Source organism: Schistocerca cancellata, chromosome 1 (assembly GCF_023864275.1).
Source record: "Schistocerca cancellata isolate TAMUIC-IGC-003103 chromosome 1, iqSchCanc2.1, whole genome shotgun sequence".
Classification (NCBI taxonomy): Eukaryota; Metazoa; Arthropoda; class Insecta; order Orthoptera; family Acrididae; genus Schistocerca; species Schistocerca cancellata.
Window position 1 is genome coordinate 1,127,672,614 of NC_064626.1, and position 20,655 is coordinate 1,127,693,268.

Sequence of the window (20,655 nt, forward strand, 5' to 3'; positions counted from 1 at the left end):
AATAAACTGTTCAAAAGGAAACATTCACTGATGTCTGTAAAACCAGTATTGCATATGCTGGCAGCTGATTTCGGTAAACATGTCATTTTTATGGAGGCACATTGTTGTACATTAAACATGCCTATCTCATACATGTATCAGACAGCTTTCTTGGTCATAAAGTTTTCTGGGCTCAGCTAGGTGTGTGTGGTCTTTGGTCTGATGGCTACAAATTTCTGACGACTGTTGGTGGTGGGGGGAGGGGGAGGGGCATGCAGAATAAGTGGAGGGATACCTCCCATACTTGTCCCTCCAGTTGCCAGTTTTGTTGTTCTGTTGTAGTACATATTGTAAAAGTTACTTAATCAGAAAAACAATACATAGATTACTTTCTTGTTGTATGTGTGTTTATCTAGTAGGTACAATGTTTTATTGGCCATTGATCTGATGTAAATAACAAGATGATGCACTAGATGCATATGATTGTGCTGCAGTTCAGTAATATATTGCAAATAATTGCCATTTATAATGTCCATTTGTAACACAGAGTTGCTATGTATGTCATTTGAATGCTATTTTGTAACTGAAATAAACTGTGTGTTTTCAGAGAATGTTCTGTGTTTTTGTAGGTCTGACAACATCTGACTCCTTACCTCCAGAAAATGAACAACGAAGAAAGAAAGTGGATTTTGCACAGGGCTACCTTGGTGAAAATGGAGAGAGTTCTCCAGGCCAATTTATGAAATTGCTGGAAGTAATAGAGAAGTTATTAAATATCATTGTGTTAGTAATGGCGATAGCTTGTTTTGCAATATTTATTTTGTTAATGGGTAAGCTGTACTTAAGTAATACATTCGTTGTGTAATTTAATTTTTGTCCATTACAGTTTCCAGCACTATTAATCCTAAAATGTGTGTTACAATGGGAAGTACTCTCTGCTGCATTTCATAACAGTTTGCATAGTGCAAATGCAGATATTCTAGATCTGTTCAAAAAATAACAAGGAATTTTCATTTTTTGGAAAGAATTTTTTTATTTTTCTACATCAGTGCCATCCCATTCAAACTAGTCCCCATTTAAATATTAGACACTTACGCTAGTGTTTTTTCTAGTCCCCAAAATAATCCTGGAACACAATCCTTGGGATCGCTTGTAGCCCTCTTAGTGATGCTGTTTGAATTTTTTCTATGCTTGTAAAATGACATCTTCTAAGATTTTCTTTACTTCTGCAAACAAAAAAATCATATGGCCCCATGTCTGGTGAGTGTAGAGGCTGGGGCTTTGTTACAATATCTTTTTTTGCCAGAAATTCATGAACAGGCAATGAACTGTAAGAATGTGCATTATTGTGTTACAAAAGCCATGAACAGAGTGTATATGCCCTGTGACATCTGGGAAATCCAGGTAAAACCCAGGAATTTTTTCACCTGGGTGAAATCCAGAGAAACCTGGGAATTTGTTAGACTTCTGGGAATTTTTAGACTTCCGGGAATTTTTCATTATTTTAGTATTCAGTTAAATTTTTGTAATTTTGACTGGTAAGAACATATAACTCCAACAAAGAATTTTACTTTAGCCCACATCTACAGAATAATACTGCAGTAATAAAACATAAATGAGAGAAACAAAGGAAAACTTTAAATCAAACAATGGAAACTCCAGGTAGAAATGTCAATAATATAGAAAAAGACAGATTGCTACTTATCATAAAGAATAGATGTCAAGTTGCAGACAGGCACAAGTGTCATCCTCATTAGCCAAAGTGACCCAGATTTTGACAAGATGTGGTTCAAGCAAGACCAAGTTCAACCCCATTAAAGCAGGAGAGTGTTTGATGTCCTGTAGGAGCACTTTTGAGGACCACATTCTGGCCCTGGGGTACCCAGACTCCACTGGTATGGGCCTCGATTGGCTGCCATATTCTCTGGATCTGAACAGATGCAACTCCTTTTTATGGGGCTATATTAGAGACAAGGTGTACAGCAATAACCCCAAAACCATTGCTCAGCTGAAAGCAGCCATTCAGGAGGTCACTGATGTTCCGGCACTTCAGCAGATCATGCAGAATTTCATTATCCGTCTGTGCCACATCATTGCCAACGATGGCAGGCATATCAAACATGTCATAACCTAAATCTGTATATCTGTAGTGATGTTTACAGGTTGAAGAAATTGTGTACATGGCGCAGTTTGTAACTTATTTACGTTCTTATTTTTTTCTCCATACAGTGCAATGATTGTCACCCTGAATCTTAAAGGGCAACACACAACTAAAAGAGACCAAGTTTTAAGGTTAATTTTCATATTTATTTTAGTTCTTTTCAAGATATGCAATAATGGTGCCAGAAAGTGTAATTATCCTTCAAAAAAATTGTAAAATGAGTTCTGGAGCAATTGCACATGTAATTGGCTTTTCTGTAGAAAATTCAAAGTGCCTGATGGAACATGTATTCAGCAGGTAACTCACAAAATGTTCAGTTCACAGTAGGCTGTGTTCTTAGGATCTTACTTTACCACACCCCCGGGAAGGAGAGGGATGCTCTTGACAACTAATATTATATGTAAAAGCTTAGTTTTCCTTGTAGTGACGCTGTGTATATATTAATTTAAACAATTAACTTTTTCTGTTTATGTATTTGCACTACTTGACAATGATGTTGCTATTGGCTGTACTGCATCATGTGCCCTACACTCTGAATATCTGCTGCCATTGGCTGGCAAGATAATGTGCTATGAGCTGTGATTGATGGACAAAAGCCCATTGCAATCTCAATTTCAGTGTATTAGAAACTACTGTGCTACATTTGGTGGAATTCCTGTTGCTATATTTGGTGGAATTCATCTTTATAATTTCATAATTCAAAAATACGCAGGATAAATGTTGTTGCACATCAAAGATCTTTCCAAAATTTGTTACTTTTTGATGAGCTTTGTTTCCTAAAGGGCTGGGAAGTTCTATGCTGGTGCATAAAACCATAACCATTGCAAGAATTAATAAGTTTTGCATCCCCTAGGGAAATTATATTGTCACTTAAGACAGAAAAAGTGTACTTTCATCAGAGGTATAACATATTTTCACCCAAGAAAAAGTGTATTTTTAACCAGGAAATTATGATTTTTTTATCTGTTTGCTTGTACTTCCTGCATGAATTGTGACAATAACTTTCACGTGTGACCACACATGTCAAGCTTTTGTCAGTCTTGGCAGTTCAGAATGCTTCTACTGGAAAGATCGAGCCTTATTTTCATTGTCATATCTATAAGCCTATGTTTCAGTAGTCCTGCATCATTGTTGACTTCATCTAGTGACTCTGGAACAACTTGCATTTGCCAATGTTTTTTTTTGAAAGTGAACAATTTTGGAACAAATTTTGTTTCCCACGTTTCATACTCAAACCATCCTAAAAAATTTCATAGCATGAACTAAATACCACCATCAGTGCCTTCTATGCCTATGAGATAACGATTGTTTACAGTAATTTCCTTCACTTACTGTATTTTTTCGATTATGAGGCTATGTTTTTTCCAATGTTTGTCATTCAAAAACTACAGGTTGATCTTATATTCAGGTGTTAAATGGTTGCTACTGGCATCAACGTTTTTACATTGTTTAATAGATTGATATGGAAGTCATCTTACAGTTAAATATGAAGCTTGAGCTATTGAGATCGTGCAGATTTATTTTTTAGAATTTGGAAGGATAAGAAGGCCAAATGACATGTTCAAACAGGCTCAAGATTTCCTGATATGCCAAAGCACTCAATACAGTATTAGCCTTGCTTGAACAACCACCTGAAATTTGACTTGTGCATCACTAGTAGAAGAGAAGCATCAGTGCAAGGGAGAACTAGCCACCACAACAGTTTAGTGCTCTGCTTAAAATTTGACAATTTTGTGAAACTCAGGAGAACATCGAATTTAATGCTGCCATCTTACACACACATGTTGTATTTAAACAGGTGCCCTTCAGAAAACATTACTTGATTCTGAACCCAACTCAATATTTCGTTTGATTGTGAGATATTGTAATTATTTACCAAGTGGGTCACAAATGAAAAATCTGATCACTGTTCACATATTAGAATACCAGCTAAAAAAGTTACTACCTTTTAATAAACTTTTGAACAAAATGGTAACATTCAGATGAAACAAGAAAGAAAATTAATCCAAAATTAAGTGTGTTAATAATGACATAAATTGTGTTAAACTTTAAACTGACTGTTATTGTTACCATGATAATAAATTACAGCGGGAAGACCCATTGTGGGGATAGTACCAACAGACATCACTATATTGCGGCACGAGTGAAAGTTTGAGAATTTCACTGGAACATGATTGCAATCTTTTATTTATGTTTTAGTTGGTGTTATTGCATGTACCCAAGTTACTCAAGCACAGCATTATGGAAGGGCTGGAGAGTGAACAGTGATACTGGCGTGTCTGAGAACTAGGATGAGTGCGGGGAAAAAAGTAGTGAGCAGGCAGCAAATTACACTGTGCTGCCAACCATGGGAACCTATACCACATACTTTGGCTTTTCATGAACATCTACCACATTTAACCTGCAGTTTGCCTGAATCCGTTTGAACTGACTTTAAAATTAAGCAAATACATAACAGTGATATACATTTCTGCAGGAGATGGTGAAAGTCAAGACAGCAGCCTGTGGCGTACTTACTGCAACGATCTTGTCAATGCTCACCATAAGGTATAATGGGAATGAAACAGGGTGTGTCAGCTACTGATCCTGTGCAGCCAGTGAAGGAGTGACAGGCAGACAATATGTTTGGAAGCAAGAAACATTGTAACATACTCATGCCAGTATAGAAGTGAAATCCTATATGTATTCAGCAAAAAACAACTGCATTCTCAGGTTTCACAGTGATCACAATCTCAGGTATCGCAAGGTAAATGGAAGCATCAGCAAAATATTTGTGACAGTGAAGATATAAATTTCACATCTGTGCTATTAAAATGATGATGATGATGATGATGGTGAAGCTGATTAAAAATAGTGACACCACAGATAACAGGCTTAGTAAGCATAAAAGGCAGTGAAAATAAAAATTATTTTTTATTTTACTTCTTCTTGTATTATCAGTATGTAGACAATCAATAAATGGCCTAAGTTTAAAGCAGATATACTGGACATTGTTAATGTTTTAGGCAGATACTTAATGTCAATAAAACAGTTTGTAAATCTGATAAGTCAGAATATGTTAAAAATAATTTTTTCTCAAGGAGCCTCTTAAAAAAAGAGTGAGGGGGGCATATTCAGGGTAATTTTATACTCAAATAAATACAGTATTCCACAATTTCATTGGATGATGTGTGCTGGCGTATCCTGGGTGCTCGTTATCATCATCATTGAAATGTTTATTCTACTTGTAAGCCCTTGTTTTACTCACAGAAGACTCATCATAAGTAATATGTAACAACTCCAAAACTTTGCTACACTTTTCTTGCTTCTTTTCTTGTAGTAACATTTAATACAAAGTCTCCAATCCATTTTGATATAAATTAAATAACCACTGATGGTACCAAAATATATGTAACCTTTTTGACAACTGACTACAGGCCAAATGTGTGGTATGGTTAATACTGTAATTTTTCAGATGTATTTACCTGCAAATCAGACTAACAAAACATGCAAAAGCACAAAATTCCTGTTACTTTTTGAACACATCTTGCAGATCTGATTGATTTGCTGCCGAGAGTAAATTATACTAATATAAACATTGCTAGTGTACATTAATTCATATGGTAAAATATCATTCTTTTGACTAATTGTTCCATAGAAACTAACTGTAAATGACATGCAGCAGAAGAAGTCCTGACATATTTTTTTTACAAATTGGAAAAATAAACAATATTTGAATAAATAGAATAGACTATTGTCATGCAAATAACAAAAGACAAAAGAACGCAGAACACTCATAGCAAATATTTGGAGCTATTATGATTTAAGTCTGATCCAAGCAGTCTGCTCACCCCTCCCCATATTGTTGTGATAGTCTCTGTGCTTCTAGGAAGAGTTGATTAGCAAGTTGCAACAGATGTCTTCACTTTACTATTTCCACTTATTTACAACATGATTAATAATCCTGTTAAGAGTATCTTTTGTCTATTGCTTGGTAGAGAAAGAATAGTATGACTGACAGGGAAATTGAATGAATATTTCTTAGTTCTAATTACAAGTGAAGAAATAAGCAAAGCAAAATTGAAGTGACTTATGAAGGACTACACGAAAAAAACGGCAATTATTTTTTAAAACTTCTTTTTTTTTCAAATTGTTTACAAAACAACCTTATCCCCTTCAAAATATCCCCAATTAAAATTAATACATTTGTCCCACTGGTGCTTCCACTGTTCAAAACATTTTTGTAGTCATCTTTAGAAATGGCTGACTGCTCCTCCAAATTGATGTCCTTCCATGTCCCTTTTCATGAGTGGAAATAAGACAAAGTTGCACAAAGCCAAGTCAGGTGAGTAAGGTACTTGCGACAGCGGAACCATGGCATTTTTAGCCAAAAACTGTCTTATAGAGATGGCTGTGTTGCAGGTGCAAGAAACAAACTTGGCAGCAACCCTTTCCATTCCCAAATCTTCTGTTAAAATTCACTGAACTGAGCTCCAAGATAACCCACTAATCTCTGACGGTTAATGAATTGTCTGTCATCAGTCACTATTTTTGTCGATTGGGGTGGTTGATAGATGTCCTGAATGAGGTTTGTCATCAATCAATATGTCACCATTTTTAAACTGAGCAAACATGTCCAGAATGAGGTTTGTCATCAGTCGATATGTTGCCACTTTTAAATTGAGCAAACCACTCATACACTGGAGTTTTTTCCATAGTGTCAACTTGGTAAGCTGGTTTCAGCATTAAAACTGTTTCAGCAGCATTTTTACTGAGTAGAAAACAAAATTTTACAGCTACACATTGTTCACTAAAACTTGCCACCATAAAAACAAAACAACAACAAAACAGTGCTAGCAAAAACAATCCTGCAGATTAGCAGAGCAAGCCTGATCAGCAACACAGGTGGCATTGAACTGGCAATGAGTTGCACTGCTCCGCCCACGGCAGTGTTATATATATATATATATATATATATATATATATATATATATATATATATATATATATGGTTATAATAGAAGGAAACATTCCACGAAGGAAAAATGTATCTAAAAACAAAGATGATGTGACTTACCAAATGAAAGTGCTGGCAGGTCGACAGACACACAAACGAACACAAACATACATTGGTCTTTAAATATGTCTGCTTGTGTCTGTATATGTGTGGATGGATAGGTGTGTGTGTGCGAGTGTGTACCCGTCCTTTTTTCCCCCTAAGGTAAGTCTTTCCGCTCCCGGGACTGGAATGACTCCTTACCCTCTCCCTTAAAACCCACATCCTTTCGTCTTTCCCTCTCCTTCCCTCTTTCCTGATGAGGCAACAGTTTGTTGCGAAAGCTTGAATTTTGTGTGTATGTTTGTGTTCGTTTGTGTGTCTGTCGACCTGCCAGCACTTTCATTTGGTAAGTCACATCATCTTTGTTTTTATATATATATATATATATATATATATATATATATATATATATATATATATATATATATATACAGAGGAACTGTACAAACATACGGAGACAATCACAGAAAAGATTAGAAAACACAGACTACAATTCTATGGACACCTATACAGAATGCCATCACACAGGCTGACCAAACAGATCTTTGACTGGGTAACCACTAGAAACAACAAATGGGTGGCAGAGGTAGAAAACGACCTGAACCAGCTCAACATAACAGCAGATACAATAAACGACAGAATAAAGTTCAGAAACATCATTAAGAAAAGTAAACTACATGAGATACAATGCGACAAACGAACAAGCATAAAATGGACCGAAGAATGAAAGCAAGATCACAGCCAGAAGATGAAAGAAATATGGGCAACCAAAAAGGCAATCAAGATGAAGCCGAAGACACGAAGCCGACAAGAAGCATGGACAGAGGACCGGAAACAGAAACACAGTGAGCGAATGAGGGAAGTTTGGGCAGCAAGGAAGGCAGCAAAAGGAACTGGCCATGTAGTTTAGTCCAAATGCGCTCTTTAAGGGCAAAACACCAATAATAATATATATAGAGGGAAACATTCCACGCTCTTTGCCTTTACAAATGTCTGCTTGTGTCTGTGTATATGCGGATGGATATGTGTGTGTGTGTGTGTGTGCCAGTGTATACCTGTCCTTTTTCCCCCCTAAGGTAAGTCTTTCCGCTCCCGGGATTGGAATGACTCCTTACCCTCTCCCTTGAAACCCAAATCCTTTTGTCTTTCCCTCTCCTTCCCTCTTTCCTGACGAGGATTTCAATAAGCAGAGAGAACAGTGATAACATCGCTCTCTCTGCATAAGGACTTGTCTATTAATGTGGAGGCACCTCAAAAATTCATGAACCCAATCATCCCGGCCGTCCCATTGTAGCTGGTTACCAAGCCCCCACAGAATGCATCTCTGCCTACGTAGATCAACACCTTCAACCCATTACATGCAGTCTCCCATCCTTCATCAAAGACACCAACCACTTTCTCGAACGCCTGGAATCCCTACCCAGTCTGTTACCCCCGGAAACCATCCTTGTAACCATTGATGCCACTTCCTTATACACAAATATTCTGCATGTCCAGGGCCTCGCTGCGATGGAGCACTTCCTTTCACGCCGATCACCTGCCGCCCTACCTAAAACCTCTTTCCTCATTACCTTAGCCAGCTTCATCCTGACCCACAACTTCTTCACTTTTGAAGGCCAGACATACCAACAATTAAAGGGAACAGCCATGGGTACCAGGATGGCCCCCTCGTACGCCAACCTATTCATGGGTCGCTTAGAGGAAGCCTTCTTGGTTACCCAGGCCTGCCAACCCAAAGTTTGGTACAGATTTATTGATGACATTTTCATGATCTGGACTCACAGTGAAGAAGAACTCCAGAATTTCCTCTCCAACCTCAACTCCTTTGGTTCCATCGGATTCACCTGGTCCTACTCTAAATCCCATGCCACTTTCCTTGACGTTGACGTTGACCTCCACCTGTCCAATGGCCAGCTTCACACGTCCGTCCACATCAAACCCACCAACAAGCAACAGTACCTCCATTATGACAGCTGCCACCCATTCCACATCAAACGGTCCCTTCCCTACAGCCTAGGTCTTCGTGGCAAACGAATCTGCTCCAGTCCGGAATTCTTGAACCATTACACCAACAACCTGAAAACAGCTTTTGCACCCCGTAACTACCCTCCTGACCTGGTACAGAAGCAAATAACCAGAGCCACTTCCTCATCTCCTCAAACCCGGAACCTTCCACAGAAGAACCCCAAAATTGCCCCACTTGTGACAGGATACTTTCCGGGACTGGATCAGATTCTGAATGTGGCTCTCCAGCAGGGATACGACTTCCTCAAATCCTGCCCTGAAATGAGATCCATCCTTCATGAAATCCTCCCCACTCCACCAAGAGTGTCTTTCCGCCGTCCACCTAACCTTCGTAACCTCTTAGTTCATCCCTATGAAATCCCCAAACCACCTTCCCTACCCTCTGGCTCCTACCCTTGTAACCGCCCCCGGTGTAAAACCTGTACCATGCACCCTCCCACCACCACCTATTCCAGTCCTGTAACCCGGAAGGTGTACACGATCAAAGGCAGAGCCACGTGTGAAAGCACCCACGTGATTTACCAACTGACCTGCCTACACTGTGAAGCGTTCTATGTGGGAATGACCAGCAACAAACTGTCCATTCGCATGAATGGACACAGGCAGACAGTGTTTGTTGGTAATGAGGATCACCCTGTGGCTAAACATGCCTTGGTGCACGGCCAGCACATCTTGGCACAGTGTTACACCGTCCGGGTTATGTGGATACTTCCCACTAACTCCAACCTGTCAGAACTCCGGAGATGGGAACTTGCCCTTCAGCATATCCTCTCTTCTCGCTATCCGCCAGGCCTCAATCTCTGCTAATTTCTAATTTGAATTTGCCGCTGGTCATACCTCACCTGTCTTTCAACATCATCTTTGCCTCTGTACTTCCGCCCCAACTGACATCTTTGCCCGAACTCTTTGCCTTTACAAATGTCTGCTTGTGTCTGTGTATATGCGGATGGATATGTGTGTGTGTGCGAGTGTATACCTGTCCTTTTTTCCCCCTAAGGTAAGTCTTTCCGCTCCCAGGATTGGAATGACTCCTTACCCTCTCCCTTAAAACCCAAATCCTTTTGTCTTTCCCTCTCCTTCCCTCTTTTCTGACGAGGCAACCGTTGGTTGCGAAAGCTAGAATTTTGTGTGTATGTTTGTGTTTGTTTGTGTGTCTATCGACCTGCCAGCGCTTTTGTTTGGTAAGTCTCATCATCTTTCTTTTTAGATATATTTTTCCCACGTGGAATGTTTCTCTCTCTCTCTCTCTCTCTCTCTCTCTCTCTCTCTCTCTATATATATATATATATATATATATATATATATATATATATATATATATATTTTTTTTGTGGTAACCCCTCTCCCTCCCTCCCTTCCCCATATCATTTTCTATTTTACAATATTCATCCTTTTTCTTCTTCTTCAGCTTCGTAGTTTTGATAATGATATTTTGTTCTTTAAGATCCAAATTCTAATGAATTTGTTTTATCTGTGCAATGCCAACTTCATTTTCCTTATTATTTTGTCATTGTAATTATGATTGTGGTTTTCAAGCAAGCACAAGTGACTTTGTACAGTGTCATGTCCCGAGCATGGGTTTTGTAAGGGATTGAGTGATGGGGCTTCATGATAAAGGTAATTCAGTTGGTTGACAAGAGTGAGAGGGAGACTTGATTGTCTGATGTAAATTCCCCAGTGTGGATGTGTATGAACAGGGGATAATGGGCAGAATAAACAACTCAGAAGATACAATTAATTCCCTAAGTTGATTTTGAATCTCAGATTTGAAGTGACTTTCCTAGCTGATTTATCTATTTGGTTTTAGGTGATGTCTACCTGTTAACCAACCATTTTTGAGGTGCCTCCACATTAATAGACAAGTCCTTATGCAGAGAGAGCGATGTTATCACTGTTCTCTCTGCTTATTGAAATCCTTGTAAAAAAGCTATGCTTAGGAGAGCCTTGCATCTAGTTAAATTCCCCCCAGTGACCCCAGCCTATAATACAAACTGCCTATTCACTACCCACTGACATCTCTGTTGCACCTTCTCTCTGCTGGACCCCCAGTCCTATGGTTTTGTTCACTTTCCCCTACGACCCACCAGATCCTGACATGATGTAGCATCGAAGGCTTTAAATCATCTTATTGGCTGCCCTTATGTGTTATTCTTTAGATATCTTTCAGAGACTGAAGCCTTTCCATTTGAGGCCTAGAACTACTTTCTAAGCCTTTCATTGCCTTCTTAAGAGATAGCATAGTCCTCACTATTAACCCATCTCTCTTTCTCTCTTACAGTTCTTGCCCTTTGTCACTCTCACTCTTTTATTGCCTAAATACCTTGCTTCATTAATTATGCCATATAATTCATGCCTTTACTTCCTAAGCATATGACCTCATTGACTGTATCACCTTATTCCTGTCTTTGTTATCTATAGAATTCACCTCATAAATTATGTCAAATAAATTATTTCATATGCCCTTCATGCTCATATTGCATGCTTCTCTTACGCAACATGTGGCCTTTGTGGCTACCTCCACCATGCAAAGTCCTGTCTTTACTTTTGCTAACTTCCAGTACTGTTTTCATTGTCCACAGGATTTGGCTTTTGGCTAGATGGACTAGGCAGCCAAAGAGAAGTGGACCCTGAAGAGACAAGGGTCACATTTGAGGATGTAAAAGGGGTATGTTTACTGTGCATAAACTGGAAAGCACACATTACTGTTAGTTTAATACAATTAATGATTAGTATTAATTTTGTTCATGTAATTCCACACAAAAACAAGTTGTATGACATAAAATTTGTACTGTCAGTAATAAAGTTGACTTCATTTGGAATAGGCTGTAATGCCGGAAATGCATATTCTCCTATTTTCATCTATTGTACTATAAATGTTTTTCCTTATTTTGTTACCTGAAGATATAACATTTCTGTGTCTTTGTATATTGTAATTGTTTTACTATTTGTATATATATATATATATATATATATATATATATATATATATATATATATATATATATATATATATTTAAAAAGAAAGATGATGAGACTTACCCAACAAAAGCGCTGGCAGGTCGATAGACACACAAATAAACACAAACATACACACAAAACTCTAGCTTTCGCAACCAAAGGTTGCCTCGTCAGGAAAGAGGGAAGGAGAAGGAAAGACAAAAGGATATGGGTTTTAAGGGAGAGGGTAAGGAGTCATTCCAATCCCGGGAGCGGAAAGACTTACCTTAGGGGGAAAAAAGGACAGGTATACACTCGCACACACACACACATATCCATCCATACATACAAGACACAAGCAGACATTTGTCTGCATTTATGTCGATGTATAATTGGTTTGTTTTGTGAATATTATTTGTATTTATACGCTGGGTCTGGCGTAGGGAAAACTATGCTATCGAACGAATACATCGATAGGTCGTGTGGAGAACCAAAGTGTTTAGGATCTTTGGTAGTGTTAACTCTGTCGCGTGGAGTGCGGGCAGAGGGGGAGTGTGGCTGGGGTGGTGCAGTGGAGCAGGTGCGTTGTGTGATGCTCTCGTGAGTTGCCACGCTTTCAGGGTTGGGCAGCATGTAATTGCGCTCGACTTGCTATGATAGTTTCTGACACGGTGTCGCGGATGGGAAGCATTAGCTGGTGCACATCAAGAGCCCGTTTCGCCTGGTGACCGTGTCGAGAAGAAGGCGTGCCAACATCCAGCTTTTGCAACAGTGATGGCCGACAATGAGTGACTGTCGCCACCTCCTCAATCGACGGCTTCAAACCTTCAATCAACCAACAAGGAAGACTGGAAGCACGTTAAGTTTTAGAACTGTATGGCAGACCTCAGCTTTTCAAACTGTTCCATTTTCATAACTAAATTACAGCAACGTAGCATGAACCTTTGTTGCTCATTGTCCCAATTGCATTACCAAGCAGGGTCCCTTCCTTTTCCGGAATGAACCCGAGTGTCGTTGAAATTCAAACGCCAGCATCATTCGATTTCACTGCTTTAATTTCAAAGTTCAGTTAAGGTATTCATAGCTGGCTACAATATTTAGATTACACAAGCACAAATTAAGAGCGCGAGTTTTGTTACCGTATTTTAGCTTACCTGTGACTGCAGCTCAGCTTGGTATGTACTAAATTTTACTATTGTTAATTTTTCAGAATCATTTAATTCAAGTTCAAAGTTAAATCTCTTATTTCTAAATTGCGTAGATTCAAGTAGCTTTTGAAATGATTGTTGAGGTAGTCCAAGACTAACCGTATTTTACTGAATTTCGATGTGCTTCAGAAAGAAAGCTCACTATTAACTCCAGTCACTAAATTAACTTTCGATTTTCCAGTTTTATTAATTCTTTTGCTAAATTAAGTCAGAGTGTAGCGAAATTTATTACTTCTGACAAACTTTCAGTTTTCACACTACACGTGTCAACCTTCAGTTGCCACGCTTCTAGTGCTAATTATATGTGTAATAACCTTTCTTTTTCAGTTACTATAGTAATTGTCCTTAGGACTGGTGACCGTAATTTTCCCCAAATATCTAATTACCGCTAGTTAATTGTTAATGTAACGGCCGCACATTTACTTTCTTTATTAACTTTACCCCTTTTCAAAATTAATTTCCACCAGTTTCATTTGCATTTTTCCTTTCATTGAGATGTAACCCTTTCCTCCCTCTTTACTGACAAATTAACTTCGGTGACGATTGCTTTTCCCAATTTTCCATTAGGTACACGCGGTTTAATTTTTCACTGTCATTAAGGTCGATAAGTGAGGGGGAGGTTACAAGGCACAAACGAGAAAGATGTATTGTACTGTAAGACACAAACAACAGCATGGCCACAATGAACCAATGTTTATTCTTCTTCCACATACGAGCAAACAACAGCTGAGAACATAGACAAAACATAGAAACAATCTGAGTACTGATACAAGCATTTGCCGAGAACAAGTGTCAATACAATATGAGGAAAATTGCCTGCTGCACTGTGCTTGTGAAGAGAAGGGCTCTGCTAGACAGCACAATGGTTGCTGTGCCTATGTGCACAAGTCATATGGTGGCCAGCCTGTGAAGATGTTGATGGAATATTTGAAGCATAGTGCACTGGTGGCCTGTTGCCGCAAATCACATCCAAGTGGTATGTACAGTATTATAGCACCCCTACCGCCTTGGGGAAAGGGCACTTCATCAATGCGAACATTGAGGAAACTGTTGAAACACCCTTGGCTTCAGCAGTGGAGGCTGCAGGTAATGACAGTGGTGACAGGAGGAGATTCTGGGTCAGAACTGATGAGTAGAGGCAAAAGTGTGGACACATGCGGAGGCCACTCCCCCATGAGGTACCATAAGAGAGGACCAGTGACAAGGACACTGGCAGATGCCTGGTTCCTTGACGTGGTTGAATTATGCTGACAGAGAAGGTGCTGGCTGTTTGGTTGGAGGTGCCAGGGACACTGTTGTTGAAAAGTTCGAACATGCGTGCCCAGCCAGTGGTGGAATCACCGGTGACAACGAAGCATCGCGGGAAGGTTCAGCAACAGGTGCCGGCATGCTGGAGCCCCAGAGAGGCAAGAGGCAGCAACATCCATAAGGAGGGCAGGTCCAGACCCACAGCAAGGACACCCTGTGAGGCCGGGACAAGCGCTGAGGGAGGAGGTGGAGGCAGCAGACCTGCGGACATCACACTGGCACAAGGAAGCAAATGGTCTTGGAACTGCACCACCAGCCCATTACTGATGCACACCATACAGAGGTGGTGGCCTTTGCAGCTGTGGTCCATGGCTGGAATCCTCTTTGATCAGTGGCCAAACCCCCCCAAGCTTAGGCTGTGGAGCCAGGGGCGAATTGCAATGAGGGCCACACCAACAGAAATTAGTGGTGAGGCATGAGCAGATGCAGGAGGGTGCATTGCTGGTGATCGTGGAGCATCTCAGCCGGACCCCTATCCCCCACTGGCTGATGTCGAAGGTTGGCAGATAATGTATGGAAATTTGGAGAAAGTGCCGACAACCGACTATGTGGAAGAATTTAGGAAGGGTCCAGCAAAATCAGCATGGATGCCTTCCCATGAATGCTGCTGTGGAGGCAACAGAGAGAGCATCACCTGCAGAACTGCCTGTTGGGTATCACTGTGAGGTGGCCACAACAAGATGTAGAATCTTACTATCGATGCCGGGCCAAACCACATACCCACGAGTGGGCCAATAACGTGGTGTGTGATCCTTCCAATGTCCCTGATGTACAAGCTGAAGGACATCCCACCAAAGGGCAGCCAGGATCACAACCTTAGGTGACAGCCCACCTGTAGCTAAGAGAACAATAGCATCAAAAGCTGAATGGTGGTGACAGAGACCAAAATAGTTACACAGAGGATCGGAATACATTTTCAGAGTCCTACCCGGCCAACCACGCTGAATAAGATGAACGACTTGATACAAAACCTTATCCGTAGTGCCAGCAGCTGCAATCTGGGAGCCCCTCTCCACCGTTCATTGTGCCTCAACATCTATGTGCAAACAACGGAGTTCATCTTGATCAAAAGTAGGATCTGGCTTCATCGGAAGTCAGGACAGCACATCACTATTGGCATTTTGTGCAGTAGGTCAAAAATGGATTTCATAGTTGGAGCAGACAGAAACAAGGCTCTCTATTGGAGATAGTGTGCTGCTTTGCTGGGCAGTGAAGTAGAAGAAAACTGAGAGCTTGTGGTCCGTAATTAGATGAAACTTAAATTCGTACTAGAACACATGAAACATTTTCGGGGCACGGTGCTGCTGAGTGGAGGTGAGTGTTTTTGATGTGTAAGCTATTGGATGTTTGGAACCATCCCCATAATGATGTGTGAGAACGGCCCTGAGTCTATAGTGAAAGACATCCATAGACGCAACAAGGTGGTGGTCACGATGGATAGTAGCTAAGCAAGGAGCAGAATATATTGGCTTTGTACATAAGTTCATAGCATTTTTCCATAAGTTTAATAAACACAACAGATAGACGTAACAGAGACTTGTCATCAATAGTATGTTCTCCTTCAATATTTACAGTAGTCTGCCAATGTTAGGGTAACTTTTTGATTCTACAGCTGTAGAAATCACATGGTTTTGAGGTGAAGAACTTGTCATGTTCAGAGCGTATTTTCATCTGGAAAGGATTTCCTTGAAGGTTGTTTCATAGAGAGCAGAAAAGGTGAAAATCTTGAGTATGCGGGATACAGTGAATAATGCGGGTGTCGAATGACTTCCCAACTCAATTCCTGTATAGTGTTTTTTGTCGGTCCAGCAGAATGCAGGTGGGCGCGGTATTGTGGATTAGCATCACTTCACACAGTCTTCCTGGTCATTGCTCTTGGATTATTTCTGCAAGATGTCTCAGTTGTTGACAATAAATGTCGGCAGTGACAATTACACCTTGGGGAAGCAATTTGTAGTGCACCGCATCTTTGCTATTCCACCAGATGCATAACATTACCTTTGTGGATGTGTGCAAGTCTTTATTTGGGGATTTGCTGCTCCATTTGGGCTGAACTATTTTTTTCTTTTCCTTATGTTAGCATAAAGACACCATTTCTTATCACCAGTAATGGTACAGGATAGGAATGGTCAGTGCTGTTGATGAGTCAATTGATGACGAGGAAACAGAGATGGTATGGCCGTCCTTTGATTTTTGTGATTTTGGCTTAGAGCATGTGGTATCCATTCACTCAATTTTTGAACCTTCCCCATTGCATGCAAAAGTTACGTGACGGTGAAATGATCACAGTTTGTTAACATTTGCCAGTTCTTGAGTAAGATGATATTAATCATTGTAGATTAATGCATTTAAATAATCATCATCAAATCCCGAAGGTCTTCCTGAATGTGGAGAGTCACTAATGTCAAATTGATCCTCCTTAAAACAAGAAAACCATTTTCATTCAGGGCTCTGCCCAATCACATTACCTCCATACATGGTGCAAATGTTTCTCTCTGTCTCTTCTGCTGTCACCTCTCTACTGAACTCAAACAGAAGAATATGTCAGTAATGTTTCAATTTCTCCATGTGCCATTGCAGTGTCCTCAGCTGCAATCACTATCTCCAAGTCAGAAACTGACACCATGCAAGCTCAAGTAGCGACAGTGAACTACAAATAAAAAATGACAATGTGATGGAATAATGACAATATTATGAGGAGGATAGATTTGTACTTACCATACAGTGGAGATGATGAGTCACATAGAGACACAACAAGAAGACTGCTAAACAAGTAATGTTTCAGCCTAAGGACCTTCGTCAGAATTAGACATACACACACACACACACACACTTTCAGGCAGACATAAGTCACACACATGTGACCACTGCCTCTAGCTGTTATAGTGGTCATTTGTGGGTGAGTTGTTTTTGCGTGAATGTGTGTGTGTACAAACTGCCTATTGGCTTCTGTCTCGGGATCTTCAGCCGACGTTCATCTAATGATTTTTCTGACGTTTCGCCAGCACGAGTGGCTGGCATTGTCAAAGCTTCACCCTCCATTGCCGGTGGTGTTCACAAAAGCACAAAAATCATTAGATAAACGTCAGCCAAGGAACCCGAGACAGAAGCCAATAGGCAGTTTGTCAACAAGTGGCCACAAAAGCCTTAACAATTTTGTGTGTGTACGTTGCATAATTCAAAAGAAGAAGAATGGGTAGCTTTGAGAGATGAAATAGTGAAGGTAGCAGAGGATCAAGTAGGTGAAAAGATGAGGGCTAATAGAAATCCTTGGGTAACAGAAGAAATATTGAATTTAATTGATGAAAGGAGAAAATATAAAAATGCAGTTAATGAAGCAGGCAAAAAGGAATACAAACGTCTCAAAAATGAGATCGGCAGGAAGTGCAAAATGGCTAAGCAGGGATGGGTAGAGGACAAATGTAAGAATGTAGAGGCGCATATCACTAGGGGTAAGATAAATACTGCCTACAGGAAAATTGAAGAGACCTTAGGAGAAAAGAGAACCACTTGCATTAAAATCAAGAGCTCACATGAAATTACAGTTATAAGCAAAGAAGGGAAAGCAGAAAGGTGGAAGGAGAATATAGGGGGTCTATACAATGACAATGTTCTTGAGGACAATATTATGGAAATGGAAGAGGATGTAGATGAAGATGAAATGGGAGATATGATACTGCATGAAGAGTTTGACAGAGCACTGAAAGACCTGAGTCGAAACAAAGCCCCGGGAATAGACAACAATCCATTAGAATTACTGACAGCCTTGGGAGAGCCAGTCCTGACAAAAATCTACCATCTGGTGAGCAAGATGTATGAGACTGGTGAAATACCCTCAGATTTCAAGAAGAATATAATAATTCCAATCCCAAAGAAAGCAGGTGTTGACAGATGTGAAAATTACCGAACAAGCAGTTTAATAAGTCACGGATGCAAAATACTAACGCGTATTCTCTACAGACGAGTGGAAAAACTGGTAGAAGCTGACCTCGGGGAGGATCAGTTCCATAGAAATATCGGAACACGTGAGGCAATACTGACCCTACGACTTATCTTAGAAGCTAGATTAAGGAAAGGCAAACCTCCATTTCTATCATTTGTAGACTTAGAGAAAGCTTTTGACAGTGTTGACTGGAATACTCTCTTTCAAATTCTGAAGGTGGCAGGGGTAAAATACAAGGAGCAAAAGGCTATTTACAATTTGTACAGAAACCAGATGGCCGTTATAAGAGTCGAGGGGTATGAAAGGGAAGCAGTGGTTGGGAAGGGAGTGAGACAGGGTTGTAGCCTCTCCCCGATGTTATTCAATCTGTATATTGAGCAAGCAGTAAAGGAAACAAAAGAAAAATTGGTAGTAGGAATTAAAATCCATGGAGAAGAAATAAAAACTTTTAGGTTCACCGATGACATTGTAATTCTGTCAGAGACAGCAAAGGACTTGGAAGAGCAGCTAAACGGAATGGACAGTGTCTTGAAAGGAGGATATAAGATGAACATCAACAAAAGCAAAACGAGGATAATGGAATGTAGTCGGATAAAATCGGGTGATGCCTCGGGAATTAGATTAGGAAATGAGAGGCTTAAAGTAGTGAATGAGTTTTGCTATTTGGGGAGCAAAATAACTGATGATGGTTGAAGTAGAGAGGATGTAAAATGTAGGCTGGCAATGGCAAGGAAAACGTTTCTGAAGAAGAGAAATTTGTTAACATCGAGAATAGATTTGAGTTGGATTACCGGGTTGGTTGCACCAGTAATCACCCCAATCTAGCATAGTCCATTTATTAACCTTAACACATACAAGGACCACAAAGAACTGAACTGAACATGACAGATGAGCCAAAGATAATCTTACGAGTCCAAAGATGAATGCATATCGATGTTGGTGTCGATTTCATTGGCACCACATAACTCCCCCGCCCCCCTCTCCATAGTACTCTTAAGAGGCTGGGGGGTGACGATGGTGTCGGCAGGGGTCAGCTCGATAGCATCTTCAGGGAGCTGTGTGGGTAGATGTGGTGAAGGAAGGTTTGGCCACCGACCCTGGAAGTTGTTGAAGTGAGCCGGGCATCATACTGGGCGTGCTGGTCGTGCAGCGACAGGAAGGCCGACGGTTTGCGGGTGGAACGGAGCGATGACGGCGATGTCTCTGGTGGGTGAGGGGAACACATTTCACCAGGTAGCAGGGAATGGTGGAGGTTGTATCATGAGCACTGGATGAAGAGAAACACACGACAAAGAGTGTATCATTGCGCAGTATTATTGAGATGTCATGGATTATGTCCGGGGGGACAGGCACAAACACCTCGAACGGGGCACATTCAAGATGGGGGGTCATGAGAAACCTCAACTGGGTGAGGCAGGCGACAGTGGAGTGGTCGAAGGGACCGGTGAAGGGCCCGGCGGCGAGGGTGTGATCGTAGGTAAGCTCGATGTGGGCACCATGTGGTCACTCGACGGAGGGCATGAGACCGGAGCCGGAGTAGAGGGTGAGGTCAGAGGAGAGCTCGACAATTGGAGCTGGAAGTCACTCGATTGAGTGTGTTAAGTCCAATGTGGAGCGAGTGGTCGGAGCGTCGTGAGCCACTACAGTGAGGGGCGTGGTCGTGGCCTGAAGGGGGGTAGAAGACGCAGGCTTAAGTCTGTTGAGAGAGACTGTAACAGCTGAATCTTTTATCTGAATGTCATAGGTGTTGGCTGAGCGCCAGAGAACTCGGTAGAGGCCGATATATGGAGGTTGGAGGGGAGCACGGACAGTGTTATCTCGGAGCATGACGTACTCGCAATTGTCCAGAGATTTCGGAACGTGAACCTTAGGGCGGGAATGGCTGGCAGGCGGAGGGATGTGGAGATTGATGAAGTGGCGTCTGATGCAGTCCACGAAGGAAGATAAGTCAGACTGAGGGAGAGAAGCGGAAGGGCTCACAAGTTTGCGAGGGAGAACAATGTTCTGGGTGTATATGAACTCGACTATTGTGCATTTGAGGTCCTCCTTATAGATC

General features: G+C 40.8%; 1 protein-coding gene across 1 annotated transcript in view; it reads left to right on the forward strand.

The window, feature by feature from the left end:
• The first annotated feature begins 399 nt into the window (after window positions 1-399).
• LOC126092557 (ATP-dependent zinc metalloprotease YME1L-like) overlaps window positions 400-20,655 on the forward strand; it is a 220,348-nt gene continuing 200,092 nt past the window's right edge. Inside the window, exons 1-4 of the mRNA XM_049908222.1 lie at window positions 400-816; window positions 5,240-5,258; window positions 6,838-6,847; window positions 11,810-11,868. Coding sequence (XP_049764179.1) covers window positions 590-816; window positions 5,240-5,258; window positions 6,838-6,847; window positions 11,810-11,868 — 315 coding nt within the window. The 5' untranslated portion in view covers window positions 400-589. The remainder of the gene's footprint in view (window positions 817-5,239; window positions 5,259-6,837; window positions 6,848-11,809; window positions 11,869-20,655) is intronic.